This window comes from Pseudorca crassidens, chromosome 12 (genome assembly GCF_039906515.1).
Source record: "Pseudorca crassidens isolate mPseCra1 chromosome 12, mPseCra1.hap1, whole genome shotgun sequence".
Classification (NCBI taxonomy): Eukaryota; Metazoa; Chordata; class Mammalia; order Artiodactyla; family Delphinidae; genus Pseudorca; species Pseudorca crassidens.
Window position 1 is genome coordinate 80,572,339 of NC_090307.1, and position 26,987 is coordinate 80,599,325.

The 26,987-nt window shown below is 47.6% G+C and overlaps 1 protein-coding gene across 1 annotated transcript in view; it reads right to left on the reverse strand.

Annotated features, from left to right (window-relative positions):
* Nucleotides 1-26,987, reverse strand: part of KSR2 (kinase suppressor of ras 2) — a 400,467-nt gene that overhangs the window by 97,585 nt on the left and 275,895 nt on the right. The window contains exons 6-7 of the mRNA XM_067700755.1: nucleotides 6,671-6,740; nucleotides 3,622-3,705 (exon numbers count right to left, since the gene is read on the reverse strand). Coding sequence (XP_067556856.1) covers nucleotides 3,622-3,705; nucleotides 6,671-6,740 — 154 coding nt within the window. The remainder of the gene's footprint in view (nucleotides 1-3,621; nucleotides 3,706-6,670; nucleotides 6,741-26,987) is intronic.

Below are 26,987 nucleotides of genomic sequence, written 5' to 3' on the forward strand. Positions count from 1 at the left end.
AATATAGGTGTGTGTGTCTGACCTACAGCCTGGGTTCCTAATCATACCTTAGCATTTTGACTCAGCACATAAATATTTACTGGATGAATTTACTGGAGAAACCAGGATGAACAAGACTCATGTCTATAGAGTGAGGCCAAGGGATGTTAACAGCAGAAGAGACTGAAAAATAATCAGCAAAGATGGACCAACCTTCAGAAAAAAGAAATGTCAGGTTGGAAAATAAAATTGGATTTTGTCAAACTCCTGCTTTCATAGAGAGCGGTGGTTCTCAAATTGTGGTCCCAAGACCAGAAGCAACAGCATCACCTGGGAACTTGTTAGAGATGCAAATTCTGGGGACCCACCTCAGACCCGCTGAATTGGAGACTCCAGGGCATAGGTCCAGGAAGCTATGTTTTAATAAACCTTCCAGGGGATTTTGATACACACGCGAGTTTTGAGACCCATAATCTAGAAAAATAAGATCAGCTCCACAAGGGAATTTGGAGCTCACGAGAGTAGTGCTTCTCAAACTTAATGTGCACAGGAATCACCAGGACAATCTTAAAATGCAGATTTGGGTGCGGCAGGTCTGGGGTGGGGCCTCAGCTCCCAGCTGATGCTGATGCTGCAGGACCAGGGTCCACACTTGGAGTAGCAATGGGTCTAAGCCAGGGCGTTTCTGGCAATAACACAACCAGAATTGCTCTAGGTTTAAAAAAAGGGGGGGCGGGCGAGAAAGAACCATTGCCTTTGGGATAGGTTCAGACCCAAGCCTCTGGAAATGCTTTAGGAAAACAGGAAATCACCCACATCACATACCACTTTTTTCCCAAAGTTCCCACTCAGGTATAAGACCTCCTCTGAGCACTTTAATGAAAATTGGAGCCCCTTCCCTGACTCTTCCTATCTCCCTTCTCTTCTTTGCTCTTCTCCTCAGCACGTGAGCATCATCTGAACAGATGACCTATTTTACTAATTTACTTTGTTTACTGTCTGGCCTTCCCCATCTCCATCTCTCACCAGCATGTAAGCTCCATGAGGGCAGGGATTTTGTCTGTTTCATTCACTGTTATTTCCTCTGTGCCTAGAACAGTGCCCGGTGCATAGTACGTGCTCAATAAACATTAGTCAAGTAAATGAACACACATTTCTGCCCATTTTTTCTAAGAAGCTCCCTCCCCACTCTCGGCGCTGCCCTCTGGAATTTCACCTGTTGCTGCTCTCATGCATGTACTTCAGTTTCACCAAAATTCATTTCTCTATAGGTGCGTCTTCCCCTAAACTCCTTGACAATGGGGTCCGTGTGTTACCCTTTTCTGTCCTTCATCCAACCCTTCCACTCAAAATCCTGCCAACCTTTGAAAACACATATAAACAGCCATCCATCCTCACTATAATTAATGCAAAAAACACAGAATTTCATTCATGGAAGAGTAAGGTCAAACTTCAGCTGGTGATATCAGTAATGCATGCTCCTAATTACATACTAGAGGGAGCACTAAACTCCACTGCCATCATGCAAGTACAACGTCAAAGTTCCTGAAGCAACCCAGAACTCTGCAGCTGTTACAGACTCTGTTTTCACCTTTCGCGCAGTTTTTCTAAGGGCTGAGGCAAATTAGAAAGATCAGTTGTTCCTTCCAACCACGGCTTGGTTTGAATCCTGCCTCTTAGAGTTCCAGGAGCTATATCTGCACAAGGTGGAGTGAGGAGGACTTTTGATAAAACATTGTCATCTTGGGCAAGGACATTTTACCCGTTCCTTCCAACCGCCCTGTGGCAGGGGGTGCTAATATCACACCCACTTTGCAGGTAAGGAAACTGAGCCCTGGGATGACAGTCCCCTGCTCAAGGTCACACAGAGAGTGGCAATGCAGGTGGGACTCCAGCTCAGTTCTGGCTGCCTTAAAGCCTCTGCTTCTGGGACCCACCTCTCTCCCCCAGGTCCCCGTCCCTCCCCCAACCCTTGGCAGGGTCTGAGCCTCTGCTCATTACTTCTAGAACAGAGACAGCATGCGTGGACGCTATCTCATACTTCTGCCTCTAGCGCTGAAAATTAAAATGGCTCAGGGAGTATTCAGCCTTGCCGGCTCCTGGCTGCACCCCTGTCACCTAATTACCTGACTTCAAAGCCTCCACTCGGCAGGTGTGAAGATGTGAAAGCTGCCGTTTCCCCTGAGAACATGGAGTGACTACGCACAGATAAGACAGGCCCCAGAGCAGCTAGGGTACCTGGGAAATCAGACAGAACTTCGAGTTGGACCCCAGGGCTTGGATTAGTGTGTCTCAAAGTCAGAAAGACCAGCGGCCGCCATCCTGAGTACTCACCTGAGAGCCGGGTCTATACAGGACCAAGGTGGGGATGTGGGCCTCCAGACACTAACGCTTGGTAGTTACTGCCCCCTTCTCCTTCCCTTGTGCCACGGAGCTTAAGGCTCCTCTAGAGGCTGGAACTCATTCATCCTCCCCACAACTCCAGGAGGGAAGGGCACTCAGCCTCACCTTTTGACTGAGACATCCAGGCTGGGGGAAGAGTAAGAACTCCTTCATGGGGCAGGGATGTGGGGAGGCCTGAAGGAACCCAAATGAGTTCCCAGCCTGGACTGGACAAGGAAGAGGAAGTCTAGAGGAGAGAGAAGGGTTCCTACTTTTCAACTTAGTGGCTCCTGTAAGGCGATCAGAGGCACACTCATTTGTAACCCTTAGATACAGCTGAATGTTATTGACTATTTTACAGTAATTGGACCAAAGCAGGTATTTAATACAAGTTTACAGAAGGAAAGAGGAAGGCCAGACAGAAAGGCATTTGTGACCTTTGACAGAGGACAAAACCCTAAGCCTGGCACTGGGCTATGTCCTTTGGTGCTGATTTATTCAATGCTCACTGTCACATTGGGCAGGTGTGATGATTATTCCTTTCATGCAGATGAAAATGCAGAAATGTGGGGCAACTTGCCCAATGTCATTGAGCTAGACAGCCACTTCTTAGCTGTGTGACCTCAGGTTTATCCTTGCTGGGAGTCAGCTTTCACATCTGTAAAATGGGAAGACTCAGAACCACCGCCCCCCACCCCGAGAGGCACCACAAGAAGAAAAAATAAAGGGCAAAAGGCCTTTGCAAACTCTAACTCAGGGATCAGCAAACCGTGGCTGAGTGGCCAAAGCCAGGCACGGCATATTTTTGTACAAAAGCCTTTACTGGAATAAATAAATTTGTCACACTTATTTGTTTATATATTGCCTATGGCTGCTCTTGAGCAACACAGCAGAGCTGAGTGGTTGTAACAGGGACCCACTGGCCCACAAAGCCTAAAATATTTACTATCTGGTCGACCAGAGAAAAAGTTTGCCAACCTCTGATTTCAGATGCTATGAAAATGCAAGTTCCCACTGTGCCTCTGCAGACAGCACTATGCGTTTCCAGCATCGCCCTCAGCTCTGGTTCTTATTCATAAGCTCTCTCCTTGACCCTTTACCCATGTGTAGAGGTTGATTTAAGACCTATTTCTGAGAAAACAGAGAAGCAGCTCTCCTGAGAGCCAAGAAACCAAAGTCCCATAAGCTATTTCAGAGCCCAGGATGGCTCCTGCCGACATCAGGCACCATGAAAAGGTGCTTCCAGGAACAGCCACTTACTTGCAGTTTTTACACTTGAGGCCAAAAAGCATCCCCTTCCCACAGACTGTGCATGTCTGAGACATCCAGTACTTCGTGGAAAACCTGTGGGAAAGAGACAGAAGTGTTCAAGGCCAAGGTAATGGTGACTGACGGACCTCTAGAAGGATGACCACTGACAGGATAAGAACATGGGCCCTGGATTCCAGCCCCTCTTCTTCAAAGATAGGTGACTTAATCGAGTTGCTTAAACTTCAGTCTCTTTATCTGTAAAGTGGGAATAATAACAGTATTGACCTCATAGGTTGTTCAGAGGATTAAACAAGGTCATGCACAGTGCAAGGGCTTTATATAGTGCCTTGTAAACAGAAAGTGCTCACTGAATTGGGCTGTGACTGTATTGTTACCCAAACATTCATAACAGTCATTCAGTCATTCAACAAACATTGCCTGCCTGGAGGTCTACTATGTGCCAAGTTCAGATTGGAGACAGATGGATAGGACTAGAACTGTCCTCAGAGAACCACAAAGCAAGGTGGGGCCCCCCGGCGGTCTATTCCCCATCACTGCTAGTTTCATCGCCTGGGAAGCTTCAAGAAGGGGTGATCTCCCCAAAAGTGGAGACTGCAAACGTTAGTAGCAGAGAAGAGGGCCCTAAAGGGAAAGCCATTTTGGACATCAGCCCACCTCGCTCCCCAGCCACCACCACTTGCTGCAAACATAAGGCAGTGTAGAGGTTTCCGATATACAGCTAGGAACCAGTGGGAACAGGGATGCATTTGATTAACTTCTGGGGCCCCCTGCTGCCGCCAGGGTGCTTTCCTCTTCATGAGATACCAGGCAGCAGCAGGGCTGGCCCCAAGAAAAGTATTGAAGGTTGCCAGGTCAGAGTTAATTCTCGTTTTCAATTTTTGTCACCTTCCGCAGGAGTTGTAGCTAATCTCCACTGCCTCACAGTGTCAAAATGAAAATCAGAAGCGATTATGTAACTTGGTGCTTAAGAATTCTGAGGGCCAGCCTGCATCCCTCTGCTGTAGCATCTTGCCTGATTTAGGTCAGTCACTCTTCCAACAGAATGATCTGCAGCCCAAAGCCTCCATAACTAAGCAAATAGCAATATTCTGAAGAGACACTCTTGTGGCCAGGAAAACTCCCTTTCCAGTTTTGGACTGGGGGTTGGTTAAGTCCCTTTCTGCCCCTTTAGCAGGATGAGCAAGTGTGGCAGGATCTATTTTGCAGGATTTGTCAGCTCTGGGGAATGGCAAACGGACTCGTGTTTCATCCACCAGCCAGCAGCATGAGAATCAAGAATATGAGTGGCAAGTGGGAGTTCCTTCTCCTTTCCAGCCCTCTCCCATCCCTGGGATCAGCAATCCCTCTTCCAAGCTGTGGCTGAGGTGACTCTGAGGACAGCGGATGGTATGGGATTTTAATTTCATTTTCTCACCAAGGCTGGGATGAGTCTAGGTCTTTCCATCCTGGCATGGAGCCCAGAGAGAAACACAGGGTGAGACTGGAGAGTAACAAGGCATCCCAAGTGCCAGCTCCTCTAAGAAGATGTTCCTGATGCCCGAGATCATCAGATCATTTTCCTCCTCTTGGCACCAGCGTTTGAATCTGAGGTACCACCAGGTCTAACATTAGGGTGCTAGAGTCTAGTGTCGTGGCTGAGCCATGGGTGTGGCCAATTGGGTGGAGCCAATCCAGGGGTGTGGCCAATCCAGGGGTGGAGCTGAGCTAGGGGTGTGGCCAATCCAGAGGTGAAGCTGAGCCAGGGAGCAGCCTGTAAGCAAACAAAACAAGGCCCTTCTTTTTGATGCCTTTCCCTCTGCATCTCACCGCCTGACCACTGACGTGTCTATCGTGTATTTCTCACGACTTCCTCCACCATTTTCTCATTTGAGTCTTAACAACTATCCTGTCAACATATTTCTTTCAAAAACTGTTGACGAGATGCCATTCCGGGAGAATGTGCTCACTCCTGCCTCACCCCGGGTTATGGTGACGTGTCTGCCCCTGGAATTGCCTCCCCCACTTATAGCCCTGATCCCCACCACCACCGCACTGTCATGGTCTGTTAACTCTCTATCCCTCCACTAGACCTCAAGTTTCCCAAGGTTGAAAGCCTTACGTCGTGTTCAGTGCTGCAGCCCCGGTACAGATATTCTCTCTAAATACTAGTGGAAAGAAACCATGAATGAGTGAACTCTCTGCTGGTCACAGAGGCCTCGTGCAAAGAAAGCTCTCAGCAGAGGTGTCAAAAGAACACAAAATGCTGGGGTTAATTAGCTTGTAGATTCATCACTTAATCATTCAGGGACTCAGTTTCCCTATCTGTCAAATGGACATGACCACACTTGTGCTACTTACCCCACTGAGTTTGTGAACAGATTGTGAGGATAATGAGATAAAATGTGGAAAGTTAACTTCGTATAAGGGATGACTTAGTAGATAGAAATCTTCCTCCTGAAAAGGGCAGGTGTACTCCTGGAGAGGTTGTCCCGGGCACCCAACAGGGCTGGAGCCCTGGACTAACTAACCTATGCTTCAGCAGAAAGTGAGCATCTCTGACTTCAGCCTGCAATCTTGTCTTCTGGGTGGGGAGACCCAAAATTAGGACAAGCATTTGTCTTAATATTGATACCATTTACTGAGTGGTTATTATGTGCCAGGCCCTTTGCTTAGCACTTTAATATATTATCTCATTTAATCCTCATGACCACCCTATGAGTAGTCAGAAATATCTGATGAGAAAATTGAGTCTCAGAGAGGTTAAGTAACTTCCTCAGGGTTGCAAAGCTTTACTAGCTGGGATTGGAATACAGGTCAGTCTGACTCCAAAGCCCTGGCGTTTAACCAGTAGGTGTTAAGTTTACGAGCCAGGTGAATAAGAAGCAGACATCTCAGTCCCTTGCCACATTGAGGCTCAGCCTGGCAGAGGAGAGAAGAGCATGGTGATATCGGAGCTGGGGCAAAACAGCCTGCCAGCCTTTCCCCACGCTGGGGCCAGAGGCCCCAGCCCTCCCTGTGCTGGGAGGTGGGCCCCGGTGCAGCCAGGAATCCAGCCTACCTGTGCTTGATGGAGTTGCCGAGGTCTCTGCGAGGGATCTGTGGGGACCAGCGTGGCACTGACAGTGTGTCTGCAGGGAGAGAAGAGAGGAGGAGAAGGTCCTGTTACACAGAGAATCGGAAGTGGGGGTGGGCTCCCACCGAGCCCCAGAAGGAAGAGGGAGGCTCGCTGGCCTCAGGAAGGACACTGGCCACCATCACTTGCTAAACCAAAGCCAAATGGAAAACTAGTTTAGCTTGTGTTACCTTAACTCACGCAAGGTCCCCCGGGTGGGGCAGTGCCTGGAAAAAAACCAGCTGGGGGAAGAATAAAACTGAGCATGGCTCCCATCTACCAAGTGCTTACTGTGTGCCAGGCATGTGCCATGTGACTCACATGCCTGAGCTCGTTACATCCTCAAAACAAGCAACCTTCCAAGTGAGGAAGCTGAGGCTTGGAGAGAGGAAGTCGTGTGCTCAAGATCATACACTTTGTAGATCCCACAGAAGCTGTGAATCCAGGCTTAAGGGACCTAGAACACGTGCCTGTGTATGCAAAGTTCTAACTTAGCAGATTCCAAATGCCAGTTGTACAAGTATCACTCTCCTAATTTTTGTCACGCCCCTGTACAACCCATAAAATTATCTACTTAATATTTTAGGTTGACTTATTTGTTTGTTTAAACACATTTATTCTCAAAGCAACTCTATATGGAAAACCAATATCACTTTCTGTATAAGTAACTATTTAAAATATGTCTAACTATGTACCACCTAAACTCATGCTGGAATAAGTGGATGGATTGATGAATGGATGATTGAGTGGGTAGGCGGATGGGTAGGTAGGTGGGTGGATGGGTGGGTGGACGGATGGATGGATGAATGTCTGGATAGGTGCATGGATGGACAGATGAGTCAGTAGATAGACAGATGGGGAGGTGGGTGGATGGATTGGTAGGTGGGTAGATGGATGGATAGATGAATGGTTGGATAGGTGGGCAGATGGACAGATGAGTTGCAAGGTGGACAGATGAGTTGCAAGGTGGACAGATGGGTAGGCGGATGGATGGATTGGTAGGTGGGTGGATGGATGGGTGGATGGATGGACAGCTAGATGAATGGATAAACTGATGGATTAATGGGAATGAGGAAGAAACAATAAAACACACAGACTTCAGGCTGGGTGCCTATGCCCATCTGGTCTTTTCTTTCATGCCTCAGGCTACATCCCAGCGACCCACACTATCACTCCACCACTGACTGAGTTCCAGGACTTCTTCCACAGCCTCTGGGCACCAGCCCCCACCTTCACTCCACTGCCTGGTGGCCCGCATCACCCTCCTCGCAGACCTCACAGGCCCCAGAGAGGTGTGAAACAACAGCAGAAATGGACCGGTGCGGCCTGTGAAACCTCCACCAGCTAGGGGAGAGGAGAAGGAAGTGGCTGACCCACACGCCAGCTCTCATTTCTCAGGCCAGATGGATGGAGCCAGATCCCTGTCCTCAGAGCTGCAAATGCACGCCTCATTTTTCACAGCAGTTGTTATGGAGTGGCGCGCTCACTGGGGAGCTGCATGCCTGCACCGATCAGGGAGCATTTAACCCTAACCCATTCACTCCTCTCTTCTGTCTAATGACACTGTCAACAGCCATCTGAAAGCTGTTTCCAGAAACCCCAATTCTGCCCTTGTAAAGCTGGGACCATTTCTGGAGGAGCTAATGATTTCCCAAGCCCCAAAGGCCAGAGAAAGAGGGAGACAGCATGATATATCACTCAGAATCAGAGCCAGTGGAATTTCCTCTAGTTTAACTAAAAACTAAATGTCATCAAGTCCAAGCCCATGTTATTACTTGTTTTGGCTTCTGAGAGAAGCAAAAAAGACAAGAAAGAAAGACAATTTTAAAAGAGAGAGAGAGAGAGAGCAGGGGGTTGAAGTCAGATTTGTAAGGAAGGATGCTGCTACCTGCTAAGTCCTTAAGATGCTTTCTCCAGTGCCAGGGATGGGTAGAGGTGGAATGGCTATGCTGGAGAGGAAGGGTTAGCTCAGATACACAGCCTCCTCATGGGGAATCTGCAAAGTGAGGAGTGCCAAAGGGGTTTCATCTCATGGGATGTTAGTAGTGGCTGTCTAGGAAAGTGTGTTGAGAAGGATTCTGAGGCTTAAGAGGAAAGAGCATCGAGACTGATTAGTAACATCTGCCATGGGTGAAGAATAAGGCAGTACCAACAAGTCTCCATATTTTTGCCACTCCTACAAGGACAGGGACCACATCTTCATCTTTGCATCACTGCCTCATAGCACAGCAAGCACCTGGGACAAAGTAAGTACGTAACACATGTTTGCTGAATCTGAGATTCTTATCATAGAAACAGTGAATTTACTGAGCACTCAATATGTGGTAGGCATAATTCTGTGCAGTTTATACGCAGAAGCTTTGCCTCTATGCAGTCGGTGTTCTCATTATTCCCACTGCACAAAGGTAGACACAGAAGCTCAAAGAGGTGCAGTGACTAGCTAAAGGTCACACAGCCGGGCACTGGTAGATCCTCAAGGAGTAACTCTGCAGTTGTTCCCGAGCCTTCCAAAAGCCCCTATATCAGCATCTTCAATCAGGGGCACTTTTGCCCGGGGGAACATTTGGCATTGTGTGGAGATACTGCCAAATAATTGGGGCGGTGATGTGGGGATGCTACTGGCATCTAATGTGTAGAGACCAGGGATGCTACTCAACATTCCACAAGACACATCCCCACGCCAAAGAACTAACTAGACCCGGGCTTCCCTGGTGGCGCAGTGGTTGGGAGCCCGCCTGCTGATGCAGGGGACACGGGTTCGTGCCCCGGTCTGGGAAGATCCCACATGCCGCGGAGCGGCTGGGCCCGTGAGCCATGGCCACTGAGCCTGTGCGTCTGGAGCCTGTGCTCCGAAAGGGGAGAGGCCACAGCAGCGAGAGGCCCCCGCACCGCAAAAAAAAAAAAAAAAGAACTAACTAGACCCAAATGGCAATAGTGCCAAGGCTGAGAAACCCTGATCGAGATGTATTTCACTTCTCTAGCCATCTCCCCACCCCCTCCCTCTCCCCACAATCTTGAGATGGTACTTCTGAAGCTCAACTCAGTAGAGAACAAATCCTCTTTTATTATAAGCACATCTCACTGTTAGAGTCATATCCTAGTTGTTCTCATTCTCAATTACAGCACCCTCTTGAAAAAGTAGATGTAATTAAGTTTGGTAGTTTGGTTTCATTTCCCAATATCTGGTTGAAGGAGCAAATTCCGTCAGTTACATTCATCGGCTGCGACAACATTAGTCTCCAGCAATAATAACCTCCACACGCCTTCATCCCTGGGTGTGCAGATCTGAACTCTGAGATCTTCTCTTTACTTTCTCCGTTTGGCTTTCCTTAAACTTGCCAATGCAAGCCTTAAAGCAAAGGAAAACTGTTTAAAGGGAAAATCTATGAAAATTCAGGCCTTATCACAACAGAGAAGGCAAACAGCACTTATAGCAATTAAACTGATATGGAAACTTCTGTTTAACAATCAAAGTGCCTATTAAGATGTCTCCATAGCTGAACAAAAGCTTCTTTTTACTCTAATTTTCTGATAACAAGACACGCAGACACGGAGTCAGAATTATGACTATCCCTGGTGCCTTTGGTTCCAGGGATAGAATAATAGACATTTCTTCCCAGATATTTTCATTTGCGGTGCATGGCAAGGGAGAGGGCTGGAGAGAAGGAGTGCTTTTCTTCCCTCCTTTAGGTCCCACTGTTGATGCCCTCTCAAAAGTGCCTCTGTATAACAGGAGGGGAGAAACCAGGAGGCTTGGTCTTTGACAGCTTGGTAGCCAGATAATCAAACAGAAGCCACGACAGAAGAAACCGATATTAATAAAGCATCGTGGTAGGCTGAGCCATGATGAAATGAAAGACTCAGGCTCTGACCTGGTGACTTTGAACTCAGGCTAACAGAGTCAGGCATGGGGAAAACTCTTGAAAACATTTAACACAGAGACATCACGTAAAAATGGGTGATGATAAAGCAAAGGAAAATGAGGGAAAAGAAGAGGAAGAAAGAAATAAGAATAATGGTGTGAATTTTAAAAATGAGAAATAAGAAAAATAATAAATATGCTTTGTGTTGAGTGTTACCAGGTGCCAAGCACTATTGCCAAATAAGCCCTTTACATATATTATCTCATTTTATCCATACACTGCATGTGTGTGCACATGTGATGTATCAACTGTTATCATCGGTGCCACAACACCAACAAGGAAATCGAGAAGTTATACCATTTGCCCAAGGTCACACAGCAAGTAAAGGCCAGGACTGGGTTTTTTAAATTCAGGTCACATAGCTGGGGCTCAATAAACGACAGCCAATTTCATCCCCATTTCACAGATGGGAATACTGAGGCTTAGAAGCAATAAGCAGCTGTCTATAGCTAAAAAGTGACTGAGTGGTGATCTGAACCCCAGAGAGGAACAAACTGGATGCTTCTAGTCCAGACTGCTCTCCAGATACATGGAGTTCAACCCATCCTGTATTGTCTGTGCCTCCCACCTCTGTCTGGGGAAAGCAAAGGAAACAATGAGAAGCAGCCCTTTTAAACTCAGAAAAGGGCCTCAGAGGCTCAGAAAGCAATGTCACAGTATGTTGTTTATTCCTACTATCATTCATAGAGTTACTCAGTAAACATTTTGTTGAATGCCTACCCGCCACCCCCAAAGATGTCCATCCTAATCCCTGGGTCCCATAAAATATATGACTTAACAGGCAAAAAGAGATTTTGCAGATGTGACTGAGTTAAGGATCTTGAAACGAGAGATTAGTCCGAATTAGCCAGGTAGGGCTGATGTAATCGTAAGTGAAAGAGGGAGGCAGGAGGGTCAGAGTCAGAGAAGGAGATGTGATGTTCTCTGGCTCTGAGGATGGAAAGGGGCCAAGTGCCAAGGGATGCAGCAGCCTCTGGAAGCTAGAAAAGGCAAGAGAACAGAGTTTCCCCTGGAGCCTCCAGAAGGAAACAGCCCTGCAGACACCTGAACTTTAGCCCTGAGACTGTTTTTGGACTCCTGACCTCCAGAACTGTAAGATAATACATGTATTTTCTTGTAAGCCATTGAGTTTTGCTAATTTGTTACAGCAGCCGTAGGAAGCTGAGACGGCACTACTGTGTGCCAGGTACGGAACTGGGGGTGGGTATATGGCAAACAAGATAGTCAAGTTTTCTGAGCTTAGAGTCTACAGGGGGAGACATAACGTGACACATTCCATGAAGGAAATAAAACAGGACTTTGGGGTTTGTATTAAGGCAACGGGAACCATCTAGTGCATTGGAACAGAGGCAGGAGGCTGTGCAGGGTCTTACGCATTGAAGAGCTCCCTTTGGCAGCTGAGGGGAGAGCAGCCTGCCAGGCTATGACAGAAAGAGGACGGCCCCACCCCCACCCCCTCCTCTAACTCCCCACCTCCGCTGGGGTCCAAAACATCAGCCCTGACCCTTACAAGGCCATTCAGCTCCCAGGCCAGGTCTTTCTCACTTGAGCTGTCATGTCATGATCCCACCTGCAGCCCCCCATAAAAAAGCCATATCCCAGAGTACTCAGTCCATTGGCTGGTACAGGAGCAATGCACAGGCTGACTTCTTGTACGTATCCCAGGGGGGGATTCGCCTCTTGGAGCTGTTTCTTCCTTTAATCCAAACAACCCTACAAGGTTGTATCCCTAGTTTAGAGATAAGGAAAATGAGGATAATTAATTGTTCCGAGTCCTATTGCTAGTATTTGGTGGACTTGAGAGTTGACCCCAGCTTCCTATAAAACTAAAGCCTTGCTTTTCACCCCCGCACCCTACGGCCTTCCTATGCTATGTCTCCCTCTGAGACAAGCGTAAAAATTATTGTTCCAATCACGCGGTCCTTGAGTTGGAAAGGACCACAAGAAACCGTCTATCGCAGTCTCTGAGTCTCTAAACTCTATTGGCTAGAAGAGGAGCTATCCCATCCTTAAATGTTTCCATGGAGATAAAGACCTCTGAGCACATAGTACTATTAATAATAACAGCTAACATTTACTGAGTACTTACTATTTGGCAGGACTCAGATTAAATGCTTTAGATGTATTATTTCATCTAATCTCCTAACTCCATTTTGGGCGGGAGAGCTGGGGTTTGAGTTAGGACAGTCCACCCCCAGAGCTCATCCTCAGAAATGCCGCAAATGAAATGGAAGGTCCAGCTGCCCTTCAACTTCTAGCCCAGGGACAGGAGAGACTGAGAACTTAACAGTGGTGCTGCCTTCAAATAAAGCAGCAAATTCTTTAGGCTCCAGGGTCCTGAAATGAACAAAACTTAGAGCATATTCAACTTTTCTTCTGCGGCCACAGGCCAGTCACCAGCTAAAATCCCACTGATTCATCCAAGGTGGCCACCAGTCCTTGACTAAAGTGGTTCACAGTATTATTCACATAGCGGGGAACAACTCTATTTGCTTTAATATCCAATTCAAATACATCAGATCTAAAAGTCTTTTAATCATGTGCTATCTCTAAAGGTTACAGCACCATGGTGCTTCGGGGCCAAATTGAGTTTCTTTGTGTACATGGACATAATTTTCTCCCTGAGACAACTACAACCCACTTCTCAAGATGCAAATTTCATCACCTGCGGGCTTGTGATCACTGTGAAGGTGTCTAGGGAACAACTCAGCACTGGTGAGTAGTAGATAAGAGTGAGCCTGGGTCGCAGGTCTTGGGGGAAGAAATAGACAGAAGAGATGCTGGGGGTGAGCAAAGGCTGTGCTGCTCACTCTTGGTGGAAGAGACCCTTCAGAGGAGATGCTTAGGGATTCCCCATGGCACTGAGGCAAAGCAAAGGGCAATGGTGAAGTTACCTGCCTAGAAATAGGAAGACTGCAGGAATGGAGGTATCGGGGTCAAACCAATCGGCATGTATGTGGGGTTCAAACCAGCTACAAGGCCTTGAGCACAGGCCTATTTTAAAGACAGAGCAGCAGACTTCATTTCTGAATGGGAAGGTTATCAAATTGCTCCATGGAGTGTGGGACTTTGAAGTGAGTAGACCTGTGTTCAAGCATCAGCTCAGCCACTTATTAGCTATGAGACCTTGGGCATTTTCACCTCTGTGAGTCTCAGTTCCTGTCTCCTGTAAAAAAGGGGCCATAATATCTCCCTCACAGAATTGTTAGCAGGATGAAGTGGGGTAATATAATTGGAACAGGGCTTAGCTGAGTGCCTGACATATTATTGTTATTCTTGCTTTTGTCATTGTCATCATCACTCTACCTCTAGGATTAACACACCAGTTAGAACCTGACAAAGCTCTCCACGGACTATGAGTTAGAACAGAGGTTGGCAAACTATGACCCTCAGGCCAAATCTGGCCCGTCACCTGCTTTCGTAAATAAAGTCTGATTGGCACACAGACACACCCACTTATTTACACACTGTCTGTGACTGCTTCTGCACTATCATAGCAGAGTTTGAGTAACTGACAGAAACATGTGGTCCACAAAGCCAGGTATAATTATTACCTGGTCCTTTATAGAAAAAGTGTGTCAACTCCTGATTAAGAGCTGTGTAACTCATTTCCTTGGTTGATTAGTGGAGAAATTTTTCCCTTTTTCTTTTTTTTTTCCAGTTTTATTGAGGTGTAATTGACAAATAAAATTGTAAGATATTTAAAGTATACAATGTGATGGTTTGATATATGTATACATTATGAAAGGCTTTTTTCTTTGAAGCCAGAAGACTTGGGTTATAGACCCACTTTGGCCACTTACATGGTGGGAATTCTTGGACAAATGGCAGCTTCCAAGCCAAAGTGTGCATGACCACGTGGTGTCACCCCTCTGCTCGCCTAATCCTAGGTGTGTTGTTTCAATGTCCATTTTACAGAAGAGAAGAGCCAGGCAGAGTAGAACCATCAAGCGGTCCAGCCAACGTTCTAACCTATCCCAGTCTCACCCCAAGTCTGTTTTCTTTCTAGCTCTCACCGTCTCCTGGTAGAATAATCTGTGATGAGGCAATGTCTCTGATTACATGCCACTGCTGAAATCCATGTCAGCTCATGAAGACAGAGGGAAAGGAAAATTAACTCTCTCCTCTCACTGCTTCTGCCTGGGCTAATTAATACGATTATCCAGTTGTCACTTTATCAAAGCAGAGAGAAGACCTGGAGGACATGTAAGTTACCATAGGGGAGGTGGTGGTGCTGGTCATGGTCAAGGAGAACAGATGAAGTGCTCTCCTGGGAGTGGCTCCAGGTACAAGCCTACCTTGGTAGGACAGGTGAGCAGTGAGAGCACTGAGCAAATGGGAGCACAGAGAGGCTGACATGTGAGGCAAGAGGCAGAAAAGTGCAGAGGATGTGAGGGGAAGACCTCACAGTGAGTCAGAATCAAAGTTCTCTTCCATCACCTGTTCCTCCTGGCCCAAGGCTCGGTTAAAATTTTTTTAAATGGTGAAACCAAACTGGAATTACCTTCAGGATCTAGTGAGAAAACTAGGATGTATTGATTCTAACACGCTCCTTCAAAACCATGCTCCCCTTTTTAAAAAACCATCACCACCTCACGTCTGAATCCCGGCAGGTAACTGCTTAGCTGGGATTCCCTGAATTGCCCATAAATCACACATGTGAACAGTGGTAACATCACGCCCTCTCCCAGTGAGATGTGTGAAGGGTGGAGTCATCAGCTGTGATTTACTTCAGCCCCCTCATATGGCCTCAATTAAATTTCATTGCCAGTAAAGAAAGGGAGGACGGCTGAGGCATTTAAGTACATTTTATAACGTGCCCACTGTTGAATTTATTGAAGTGCATCAGGGATTTTTAACCTCCTAACCAAACAATGGGACACCTGGGTGCCACATGAGTAATTATCTTCCTTGTGGGAATGATAGACGAAGAATCTAAAACGTTAACAGTAGTCTGGGTATATGTGCAGGCAGTGTGGCGGCAGCGGCGGGTGATGGGAGTGGATATGACAAGAGAAGTGAGGCAATGGGCCGCTAATTCCATGACACCACCCCATGGACTGGAGGTGGGGACTGGTACTAATTATGCATCTTCCCTCGATTCTAAAAACTAGACCTATTAGGAAACTCATCTCCCTTCCCTCTCCCTGTATCCCCTCAAATTTCCCCTTGATATAATTTTACTGCTATGGTCTAGAAAGAGGAGAGGGATCATCTTGAAATGTCAAAATCAGTTTATGTAATAAGATAATAGAATACAGAACAAATCTAGAAATCCAGAAGAATCTCGTTAGGAAAATGGATCCACGTTGGTTTATTGGGGAAGCACGCAGGAAATAAATTATCAAGAAGGAAATATGTGTGATGCTTCTGGAGTTAGAGTGGAGGCTGGCAGGTCCCTTCAATATAATCTTGAGGGCAGACTTGGTATATCCAAAATCATTGTCTCCAGGACCTCTGTTATAGCATCATGTCTACTCAATGACCACGAAAAGTCAGATGAAGAGGAGGAATATGCCGATCCCAGGCCAAGGAGGAAGCAATGCCTGACGCCTCTGAGGAAGCAGGACAGCACTGAGGGCCAGTCCTGGGCTGAAAACTGCCACTGGCTGCATTGCTGTCCCCAGCCTTCCCCTGGTCACGTTCACACTATGGATCTACTCACTTGCACCTCCCACCTTCAAAGCTACTGTTCTCTCTTTCTAGAACAGTCTCCCGCACCCTTTCCCTACTTCTCTCAGCCTGACTCATGCCCACTCTTCCTCCAAGATCTAGCTCAGGCATGGCTCCTCCAGGAAGCCCTCCCTGAATGTACGGGGCAGACACCCCTGCCATGCTCCTCCCGGAGCATCCTGCGCTTACCTCTTTGGGTCACTTGCCTTGTTGCACAAGAGCCTCTGCGTACACATCTGATCTTTCCACCACCCACTTGACCGTGAGCTCCTGGACAGTAGGAGATGCCGATTACTCATCTTTATGTGTTCAGTGTCTCATGCAGAGTTTGGCTCACAGCTGAGAGGTGAAGGGTTTTTCTTGCTAACTCCAGCAAAAATAAGCCAGTAGCCTAACCCTCCAAATGGAGGCTTCACTTCTCCACAACCCTGCAGGGCCTGGACCACTGAGGGGTCCCAGGAAGCCAGGCGCCCCACTCTGCCCTGGCCACACACCCATACCTCCAGCCCTGGCTCTCAGGCTCTGAGCGGGAGCTGGGACCTCAGCTGGGGCAGCTGACCAAACTAAGCCCATCTGCTCAAAAATGGAGCCCACCACTTCCTCGCCCAAACCTCTCCCCACATGCCTGTCTGTTCAGGGCCCTACGGCTTCCTGAGCCACCGGGGTCAGGACCCCTGGAACATTCTCAGCTCCTCCTGACTCTTCCCATTGACAGAGTCTCTCTCGAGGGCAGATTTGCACTGTATGTCAACGTTCACATTCAGGCCCCTTAGCTACTGTGTCAGGGAGGTCTAGTATCAATCCCATTTTACAGATGAAGAAACGGAGGCTCTGAGAGCTTAAAACAGAGAAGCAAAATGATCAAAAGAATGGGGTTTGGAGTTAGAAAGACCAGGGTTATTGTCCTGGCTCTGCCCCCAAACTGGGCAAGGTACTTAGCTTCTCTCAGCTGCAGCACAGTAATCGCGATAACAGCTAACACGTACCAGGCACTGCCTAAGTCAGTGGTTCCCCAATTGTCAGCATACTGGAATCAACAGATGCCTGGGCCTCTCCCCTGCACTGTGATTTAACTCAGGGGTCAGCAAACTACACCCCATGGGCCAAATCTGTTTTATAAATAAAGTTTTGTTGGCACAGCAACATCTGCATTGTCTACAGCTGCTTTTGCGCTGTAAGGGCAGGGTTGAGGAGCCATGATGAAGACCTGATGGCCCACGAAGCCTAAAATATTTACTATCTGGCTCTTTCATTAAAAGTTTGCTGATCCTCTATTTAATTATACTGGGGTATGGCCTGGCTTTGAACATTTCAAAAGGTTTTCAGGTCATACTCATGCGCAGACAAGTTTGGGCACCACTGGCCTAAGTGTTTCACCTGCATTAGCTCATTGATTCTCTGTAACATACCTGTTTCATTCCCTCCTGTATCCTCAGCAGCTAGCACAGGGATGGCGCAAAGGGGCATCTCCACAAATATCCACTGATGAACAAATGAGCGCACGAACGAATGAGTGAACAATCCACCCTGTGAGGTAGGTGCTAATGATCCCATTTTGCAGATGGGAAAACTGAGGCTCAGAGGTCGCCTGAGGAATGTGTCCTTCTGGGATTTTAACCGAAATCTCCTGGACTGCAGAGCCCCATTTGTGAGTACCGTGGTCTCTCTTCAGACATTCAGAAAGGAGAGACCACCAGCAGAGTTGGTGAGGGGGTCTTCTTGTGCACCCTCCCTGGGAGAGACGCCCTGAGCAAGAGGAGAGGCGGCCTGGAAACCCGAAGACGCTCGGGGTGGGGGGGGCCGCCCGCTAGCAATGCAGAGCCATCTCAGACCACACAGATACAGGACGTGTCTCCTTGGCCTGAAGGAAAACGCTAACTGGAAGAGGCTGGCTTACTTCCCCCAGCTCAGGCTTAAATGAGGACGAAACAAGAGTTGACAGAGGCCTCGTGCTGCCATCACCGCAAATGTTCCTGTGAAGGGAGGAAAACAGCCAGCCCTGTGCTCCATCAATTTCAACTGTAAATGCTCTCATGTTGAAATAGAACAACAGGAACGGCAGTATCAGGGACAGGCATGGGGCGGGGGAGGCAGGGGACATGCAAACCACAGGCTGGGATCTGCAAGTCGGGCTTGACACCTGGACCCCGAAATGGGCAATGTTTGTGGATGGCACGTTCCACAATCCAGGCAACCCAGGGGCCAGACCCCCTCTTTTGCTTAAGAGGCAGAGAGACAAGATGGAATTAATTACAGGCACAGATCTGAATCCCAATCCTGATTTTGCCTTTGTGATGCCTGTGTCCTCTGCTCTTTGGACCTCTTCTTCTGCAAAAGGGGAGCGATAGCACCCATCTTGCGGAGTTTCCCTAAGGAATCGGGCACTGGAACATGAAGCAAACGCCTGGTGCGCAGTAGCTGCGCCATAAAGGTGGCTTTCGCCTCAAGCAACCCAGGTGCTTGTCTGCGCTTTCCTTAGTGGCCCTTCTCTCTGGCCTGAGAAGACAAAACCGGGGAGGAGGCTCTTTTGGGAACGAGGCCACAACTCCATGCAGAAGCAGTGGTGAGTTATGGGGAGAGCAGAACTGTCTAGGCCCCTCTGGTCATTTATTCCCCTCCTGTCACCCTGTTCTCTGAGCGTGTCCAGAGCCCTTACTTGCCTGGATGTGATGGATGGGTCTTAAGTTGCTTGCACACTACATCATCAATTACTTACATATTTACTGCCTTGAACTAGGTTTATGGATCTTAAATCAGAGCTGTTCAGAGTTGCCTGAGCTGAAATTCTTCCCCAATGGAAATGTGGCATTTTAAAAATTATGCTGCCACCCTGTAGTCAGTGTTCAGCAGAAGTTAACTGTCCTTAGAACAAAGGGCTGCTGAGAAGTTCCCCACGCAGAGTCATTGCATGGAATTTACTGCCTGAGCAGGCTCAGTGGGGACAGACCAGGTGAGCCTGCTGCGAGAGACCCCAGTCCGACTTTAAGAAACGCAAGACACCAGGCATTCTTGGGTCTGAACTTCGGGCAATAGATTTCCTCCCCCCTCTGTTCCCTGAGGCTCAAGTGATGTCCAAAGCTGTGTCACACTGTCTGTAGTTTGCAGACATGGTGGAGACAGCCTTGTGATGGAGCATATCCCAAGGTCAAGATGGGGCATCCGTATTCCAAAGCATCTCCAAGTGGGGCTGAGGGGGTGGAGATGTGACTGGTCCTGGTCCTGATGTGGCAGCCCTGAAGGTGAGGCCGTGGAGACAGGGGACCTCTGCTACAACAGGGTCACAGTTTATCAGTGAGAAGTGTTGTCAGTATTGGGGGGTACAGAGAACCCCCATCCCAAGAACTTGGAGATAAGGAAGTTGACCCTCCAAGTGTGAAACTAGCCCAACCCCTACTGGATCAGAGGACAGAAGAACAACATTAACTTAAAACAGCGGTTCTCAAATCTCTGGAGACACTTTGGGAGGTCACAGCTCGGGGGATGGTGCTACTGGCATCTACTGGGTGAAAACCAGGAATGCTGTTAAACGTCCTCCAAAGCACAGGTCAGCCCCCAGCACAAAGAATTAGACATCTCCAAATCCATAGTTTTATAGTTGACAATCCCTGTGCAAAGAGTCGGGAAGGGACCTAAATCCAGAGCCTGATGCAATCAGATTAAATATCAGATCGAAAGAGCAGCTTAGTCAACCATGAAAGGAGAGGCAAAGAGAGTCACGGGGCAGATGTTGGCTCGCCTCTCCCGGCCCATCCAGGGGACAGGGGTCTTTGGCACTGGAACCTATTCCTTCTTCTAGTAACAGCAGCCTGGTTTTCCATCGGGAAACAACCGTTCTGGCGTCTCAGTGCTAGAGGTTCAGGGCAGCCTGGACCTCCCAGTCCTGGGGCAGGACGTTTGACTCAGGCATGGAGAGTCCAGAGTATTCCAACTCCTTGACCACTGTGACTGGTTCAGAGGCAGGCATGTGACCCAAGATGAGCCAATCAGAGTCCACGAAACACCCTGGAACCTTTTTTTCAAAGATACCCTCTGTTCCCTGGAGCAGCTAGGCTGGTGGGCTACACATCTGAGTGCCCAGGGGTGACCTGAGCATACCTGTGGGAAGGGCCTGCCTGAGAAGGAGGCCAACACACTAGAAAAGCAGAGTGGAGAGATGCAGAACAACCAAGGGCTGATATATCACTTGAGCCCCTGGAGCTTCTCTATTAAATCCTCATTTTTAAACATTTAAAGCAGTTTAAGTTGTTTCACTTACAAGCAGAAGAATGTTGTCCTTATACAAGGTCACAGAGACAGACCTTATAGCAGACTTCTGTTATCTCCAGTCGCTATAGCAACCCCTCTCCCAAACATGAGATGGTTAATCATCGTGAAGGTGGTGGGTGGTAACCCACCATTCATGGACCACATACTAGGCACTAGTACTGAACACTTTACAGGTGTTATCTCATTTAATCTGCCCAATGGTCCTATGACATCTTCATTATTATTATCTCAAAACCACAGAGAAGGAAAATATAGTTCAGAGAGGCTGGATAACTTGTTCGAGGTCACACAGCTCGCCAGTGATGGGGCCAGGATCTATCCTTGGGCAGTTTGCCTGTACTTTCAGTTACCCTGCCCAGGGAGAGCAGGTTGTCCCAGCCCAAAGCCTTCAAACATTCCATATAGCAAACTCTCCTACTCTGTATTCCACATTCACCAGGAAAAGTCCTGATGAAACTGGCTTTCAGGAAGGGTGTACTGCAGAGAGGAAATGGGCAGATCTCATGGCCCTTGAGAAACGCAGTACCTGTGACAGTGAGTTCTCACTGTACATTATTTTTTTATTTTTTTTTTTTTTACGGTACGTGGGCCTCTCACTGTTGTGGCCTCTCCCGTTGTGGAGCACAGGCTCCGGACGCGCAGGCTCAGCGGTCATGGCTCATGGGCCCAGCCGCTCCGCGGCATGTGGGATCTTCCCGGACCGGGGCATGAACCCGTGTCCCCTACATCGGCAGGCAGACTCTCAACCACTGCGCCACCAGGGAAGCCCCTCATTGTACATTATTAAACAGACATTTCAACTTTATACATCAGTCTCAAAAGTCTGGTTAATGTGAGTCTGACTCTAAGAGAATCTGTATTCTGTACTAGCAAAGCAAGACCCAGACCTCTGGATTCTGATGAATTCTCTTTTGCAGTGGTTCTCCAGCTTGGGCATTCACAGCAGCATTATTTATAATATCCAAAAAGTGAAGACAACCCAAATGTTCATCAAGTGATGTATAGATAAACAAAATGTAGTCTATCCAAATAATGGAATATTTGGCCATGAAAAAGAATGAAGTATTATTCCTGCTACAACATGGATGAGTCTTGAAAATATTCTGCTAAGTAAAGGAAGCCGGATGCAAATGGCTACATATTGTATGATTTTATTTACATGAAATGTCCAGAGTAGGTAAATCCACAGAGACAGAAAGTGGATTCATGGTTGCCAGGGGCTGGGGGAGGAGTAACAGGGAGTGACAGCTAATAGGTGTGGGGTTTCTCTTTGGGGTGATGGAAATGTTCCGGAATTAGATAGTGGGGATGGTTGCACAACTCTATGAATATAGTACTAAAAACCACTGAATTGTTTTAAAAGAGTAAACTTGGAAGTATGTGAATTATATCTCAATAAAGCTGCTCTTTATTTAAAAAGCTTGATGATTCTATATCAGAGTCATCTGATTCTATATCAGATTCTATATCAGAATCATCAGGAAAGCTTGTTAAATTGCATATTACTGGCCTCTGCTGCCGGGGAATCTAACTCAGTTAAATCTGGAACAGGACCTGAGAATCTGCACTTGTAACAAGTGCCCAGGTGATGTAACGCTGCTGGTCCCAGCACCTTGCCCTGAGAACCACTGGGTGGTGTATGGCGCCCCCCACCTGCCATAAGCTTAGGAGCAGCTCTGAAGAACAGCAGTACCCAGACATCATCCTGGGACCAAACCTCGTGCTAGGGCGCTTCCACTATTGGGTCTTCTACAAAGGACTTTACTTGTAGAATTGCCAAGGGCCTTAGTCACTGTGTGTAATGGACCGAATGTTTGTGTCCCCCCCAAGTTCACATGTTGAAATCCTCATCCTCAGTGTGATGGTATTTGGAGGTGGGGCCTTTGGGAGGTGATTAGATCATGAGGGTGAAGCCTCATGAATGGCATTAGGGTCCTTATAAAAGAGACCCTAGAAAGTTCCCTCGTCTTTCCTACAACGTGAGGATACAGCAAGAAGACGGGCATCTGTGAGTCGGGAAGCCAGCCTCACCAGATGCCAAATCTGCCAGCACTTTCATCTTGGGCTTCCCAGCCTCCAGAACTGTGAGGATTAAATATGTGCTTGCTTAAGCCGCCCAATCTGTAGCATTTTTGTTAGAGCAGCCCAAATGGGCTAAGATGCTGTGGTAGGCCAAACAATGCCCCCGCTCCAAAGATATCCACGTCCTAATGCCTGGAACCTGTGAATGTGACTTCATATGGCAAAAGGGACTTTGCAGATGGGATTAAATTAAGGATCCTGAGATGGGGAAGTTATCCTGGATTATCCAGGTGGGCCCTACATAGAATCACAAGGATCTTCATAAAAGGGAGTCAAGAAAGTCACAGGAAGAAGGTGATGTGACCATGACAGGGGGAGCTGTGGGAGAAACTGTGATGTGAGGCAGACCACGAGCCAAGGAATGAGGACAACCTCTAGAAGGTAGAAGGGCAAGGAGACAGGTCTCCTTGGGGCCTCTAGAAGGAACCAGCCCTGCAGACACCTTTGTTTTAGCCCTGTAAGACTCATTTTGGGCTCTGACCTCCAGAACTGTAGGGGAATGTTTATGTGGCTTTGAGCCGCTGAACGTATAATTTGTTACACCAGCAACAGGAAACTGATACAGCCATGTGCCTCCCAACCCTTCTTTCAAAAAAAGAAGTGTAAATGGGCATTTATTCAGCTTCTATCCTGTGCTTGTCGTTTTAGGTACAGGGTCCTAACAACAACCGGAAAGATCAGGACTGGGACGCATTTTACAGAAGAGAAAATTGCAGATCGGAGAAGTTCAGCAATTTACCGACACAGTTAATAAGGGAGGAGGGAGGAATTTCTTGCTACTTTCTTTATCAGAAATTTCCCATAGAGGAAAAATATCTGTTTATCCACCTAGCAGCCCGAAGTGATGAGGCTGGCATGGGAGCATCTGTGAATAAGATTCAACATTCTATGAGAATCACAGTCAAGGGAAATCCTGCCCCGGCTCTTTTTGGAATCAAGCAATTTAATCTACCAAAGGCACAATTGCAGGCACCATCCAGAGAGACCCAAGGTGTGCTCTCACCTCCAATAGCCATTTAGCAGTGTTTTAGTTTACCTCACAAATTCTCTGGCCTTTCAGACTGACCCTAGGCCCTGAGGTCAGAGAGGCATCTCTGCCATGTAGTGACCTGGGCCTGCAGCTGCTTCGCTCACCCTTTCATAAAATGAATTGCCGTAAGTCAGTGGTTCTCAAACTTCATGTGTCTGGATCACCTGAACAGCCTGGTAAAATACTGGTTTCTGGGCCCCAGTTGCTGGGTCACTGGGTCTGGGGTAGAGGCCAAGAATGTGAGTTGCTAACAGGTTCCAGGTGATGCGGACGCTGCTGTTAAGTTCGGGGAATGCACATGGAGAAAGGCGCTCTGGATCAGGGTTTCCCGACCTCGGCATGATTGTTACTTGGGGCTGGATAATTCTTTGTGTTGGAGGTTGTCTGTGCATTATAGGACATAGAGCAGCATCCCTGGTCTTAACCTACTACATGCCAGCAGCACCCTGTTCCCCCAGCTGTGACACATAAAAACACCCCCAAACACTGTCAAGCGTCCCTGGGGAGTGGGTGGGGAAGGGACAGCACTGCCCCTGGTTGAGAATCGCTGCTCTAGGTCAAAGATACCAAAAACGTACAAGAAGAAGGGAACCACTGAGTGGGACTCCCAAACTTCTTGGGGCTCTTGACCATGGTCCCAACTATTTATCAATGGTGTGGGTTGAATGGTGAGCGTAGGGGTTGGGACAGGTTGCCCGAACCTGTGACTCCCGCGGACATCGCAAGGTCAGTCATGCAGCCACAGGTTCTTCCAGCCACATGGCTCACTGCCTTCTCAGAGTTTCCCCAAGTTCTCAGAGAAGCCACCTGTCAGGTACAGTGACTCAGCCCTTTCACTAAGGACGGAATGGCCACCGGACTAATCATTGAGCAGTGAGTCTGAGCCAGTGAAGGCACTCAGGGCCAATGTTCAAAGACGGTGTGATTGCAGATATCAAAGAGGAAAATAAATTCACAAATGGGCCCCAGGTTCCCAATTCTCAAGCTCAGCAAGCCAAACCCTAAGGTGCAATTTTCTCAGATTTGCAAAAGCCACGTGGTTGACAGCCAGTGGGGAAAGGAAGAGGGGCTGAACCCGGGGCTGATGGATGGGTGTGGATGCAATCAGACGAGTTTTCAGAGCCTCTTTGCTCTGACACCTGCCCCCATTCTCCGTGGAGGTGGGCCCTGAATGCGTTCCTGGACCACACCCTCCGTCTCCTCTCCCCAGTGCCCCTATTCTTGTAGAAAGGAACACAAACTAATGATGGATTCCTTCAACGTGATCATCCTCACTTATGCACAAGACAAAGGCAGGATTGATGAACTCCGAGGAAGCACATTCATCGGCCTGATCTATTATGCCTTTCACCCTGGAGCAGGCAGCCAGCCTCCAAGCGCGTGTCAACATCTTAGCATTTGTCAATAGGACCTTGATTCTCTAAAGGCTGAAAGGGTTTTCATGGGTGAATGCTTAGAGCCAGCTCAGGGTTTTTGGAGCCTCATTAAAGCCTCCAGGTGACTCTTTTTGCATCTGCTAGCTTCTTTCATCCCTAGATATCACCCTTGAGTGAAGGCAGGCAAAAGACTTTCTCCATGCATGTAAGGAAGAAATGGAGATTAAAGGCAGGGGGGTTGCGGGGAGGGGACTCCTGTGTGCTGGAAAGACCAAGGTCCTGCTCCCTGAGTTTACATCTCAGCTTTGCCACTGGCCAAGTCCTCTAACCTCTCTGAGACTGTTTACCTACTTAACCTGCAAGATGAAAATTTAAAGAGGAACCCTGTGAGGTGGCCATCGGATTCAATAAGACTCTGGAGTCATGCTGCCTGGGTTGGCATCCTGGCTCTGCTACGTGTTAGCTGTAAAACTTCGAGAAAGTTCTTGCTTAATCTCTTTGTGTGTCGTCGGTTCCTCAGAGGATTAATCAAGTGCTTAGAACCGTTCCCAGCACTTAGAAGGTGCTTAATTCATATTTAATTTAATATTTAATTAATATCCCTCCGCTTACTTCCACTCAGGGTGCTTCCAACAAGGCATGAGTAGTCTGTAGTCACTCATTCAGAATCAAAGATCTTGGGGGTGCCTGATGAACTAGCTTAAACAAGGTCCCCCCCAAATTCATGTCTACCTAGAACTTCAGAATGTGACCTGATTTGTTTTTTTCTTTTCCATTATGGTTTACCACAGGATACTGAACATGGTTCCCTGTGCTATACAGTAGGACCCTGTTGTTTATTCATTCTATATACACTAGTTTGCATCTGCTAACCCCTAACTCCCAATCCATCCCTCCTCCCCCGCCACCCCTCCACCTCCCCCAGGTCTGTTCTCTATATCTGTGGGTCTGTTTCTGTTTCCTAGATAACTTCATTTGTGAGAATGTGACCTTATTTGGAAATAGGGTCTCTGCAGATGTAATCAAGCGAAGATGAGGTCATAATGGGTTAGCGTGGGTCCTAATCTGACGGTTTATAAGAAGAGGGGGAAATGGACATAGAGACACACAGAGGAAGGAGGATGTGATGTCACACGCAGGGAGAAGGCCATGTGAAGACAGAGGCAGAGATTGGAGGGATGTGTCCACAAGCCAAGAATTGCTGGCAACCACCAAAAGCCAGGAAGAGGCAAGGAAGGATCCTCCCCTAAAGCCTTCAGAGAGAGCACGGCCCTGCAGATGAGCTGATTTCAGACTTCTAGCTCCAGAACTAGGAGAGAATAAATGTCTGTTGTTTAAGCCACCCAGTTTGTGGAACTTGGTTGAAGCATCCCTAGGAAACTAACACACTGAACATCAAGGGAAGCCTGTTTGTCCCTCCCTCTGCCTCCTGGCTCAAGACCAGTGACCACTGCAGTCCCCTCTCAGGAAGTGAGATACTAATTTCCACCTGACTTCCATCACCTGGTCGAGAAAGATCTAGAGCAGAGGTCAGCAAACTTTTTCAGTAAAGTATCAGATAGGAAATATTTGAGACTTTCAGCCCATACAGTTTCTGTCACAGCTACTCAGCTCTGCACTGTAACTCCGAAGCAGCCACAGGCAATGCATAAACAAATAGGCATGGCTCTTTTCCAATAATACTGTATTATGGACACTGAAATTAATTTCATATAGTGTTCACGAGTCCTTAAATATTATTATTCTTTTGCTTTGTTCACTTATTTAAAAATGTATAAGCACGTTCTTAGCTTGCGGGCAGCACAGAAACAGGCACCGGGTCAGTTTTTTTTTTTAACGAAGTGAAATTCACATAACATAAAATTAACCATTTTAACGTGTAAGATTCTGTGGAATTTAACATATTCACAGTG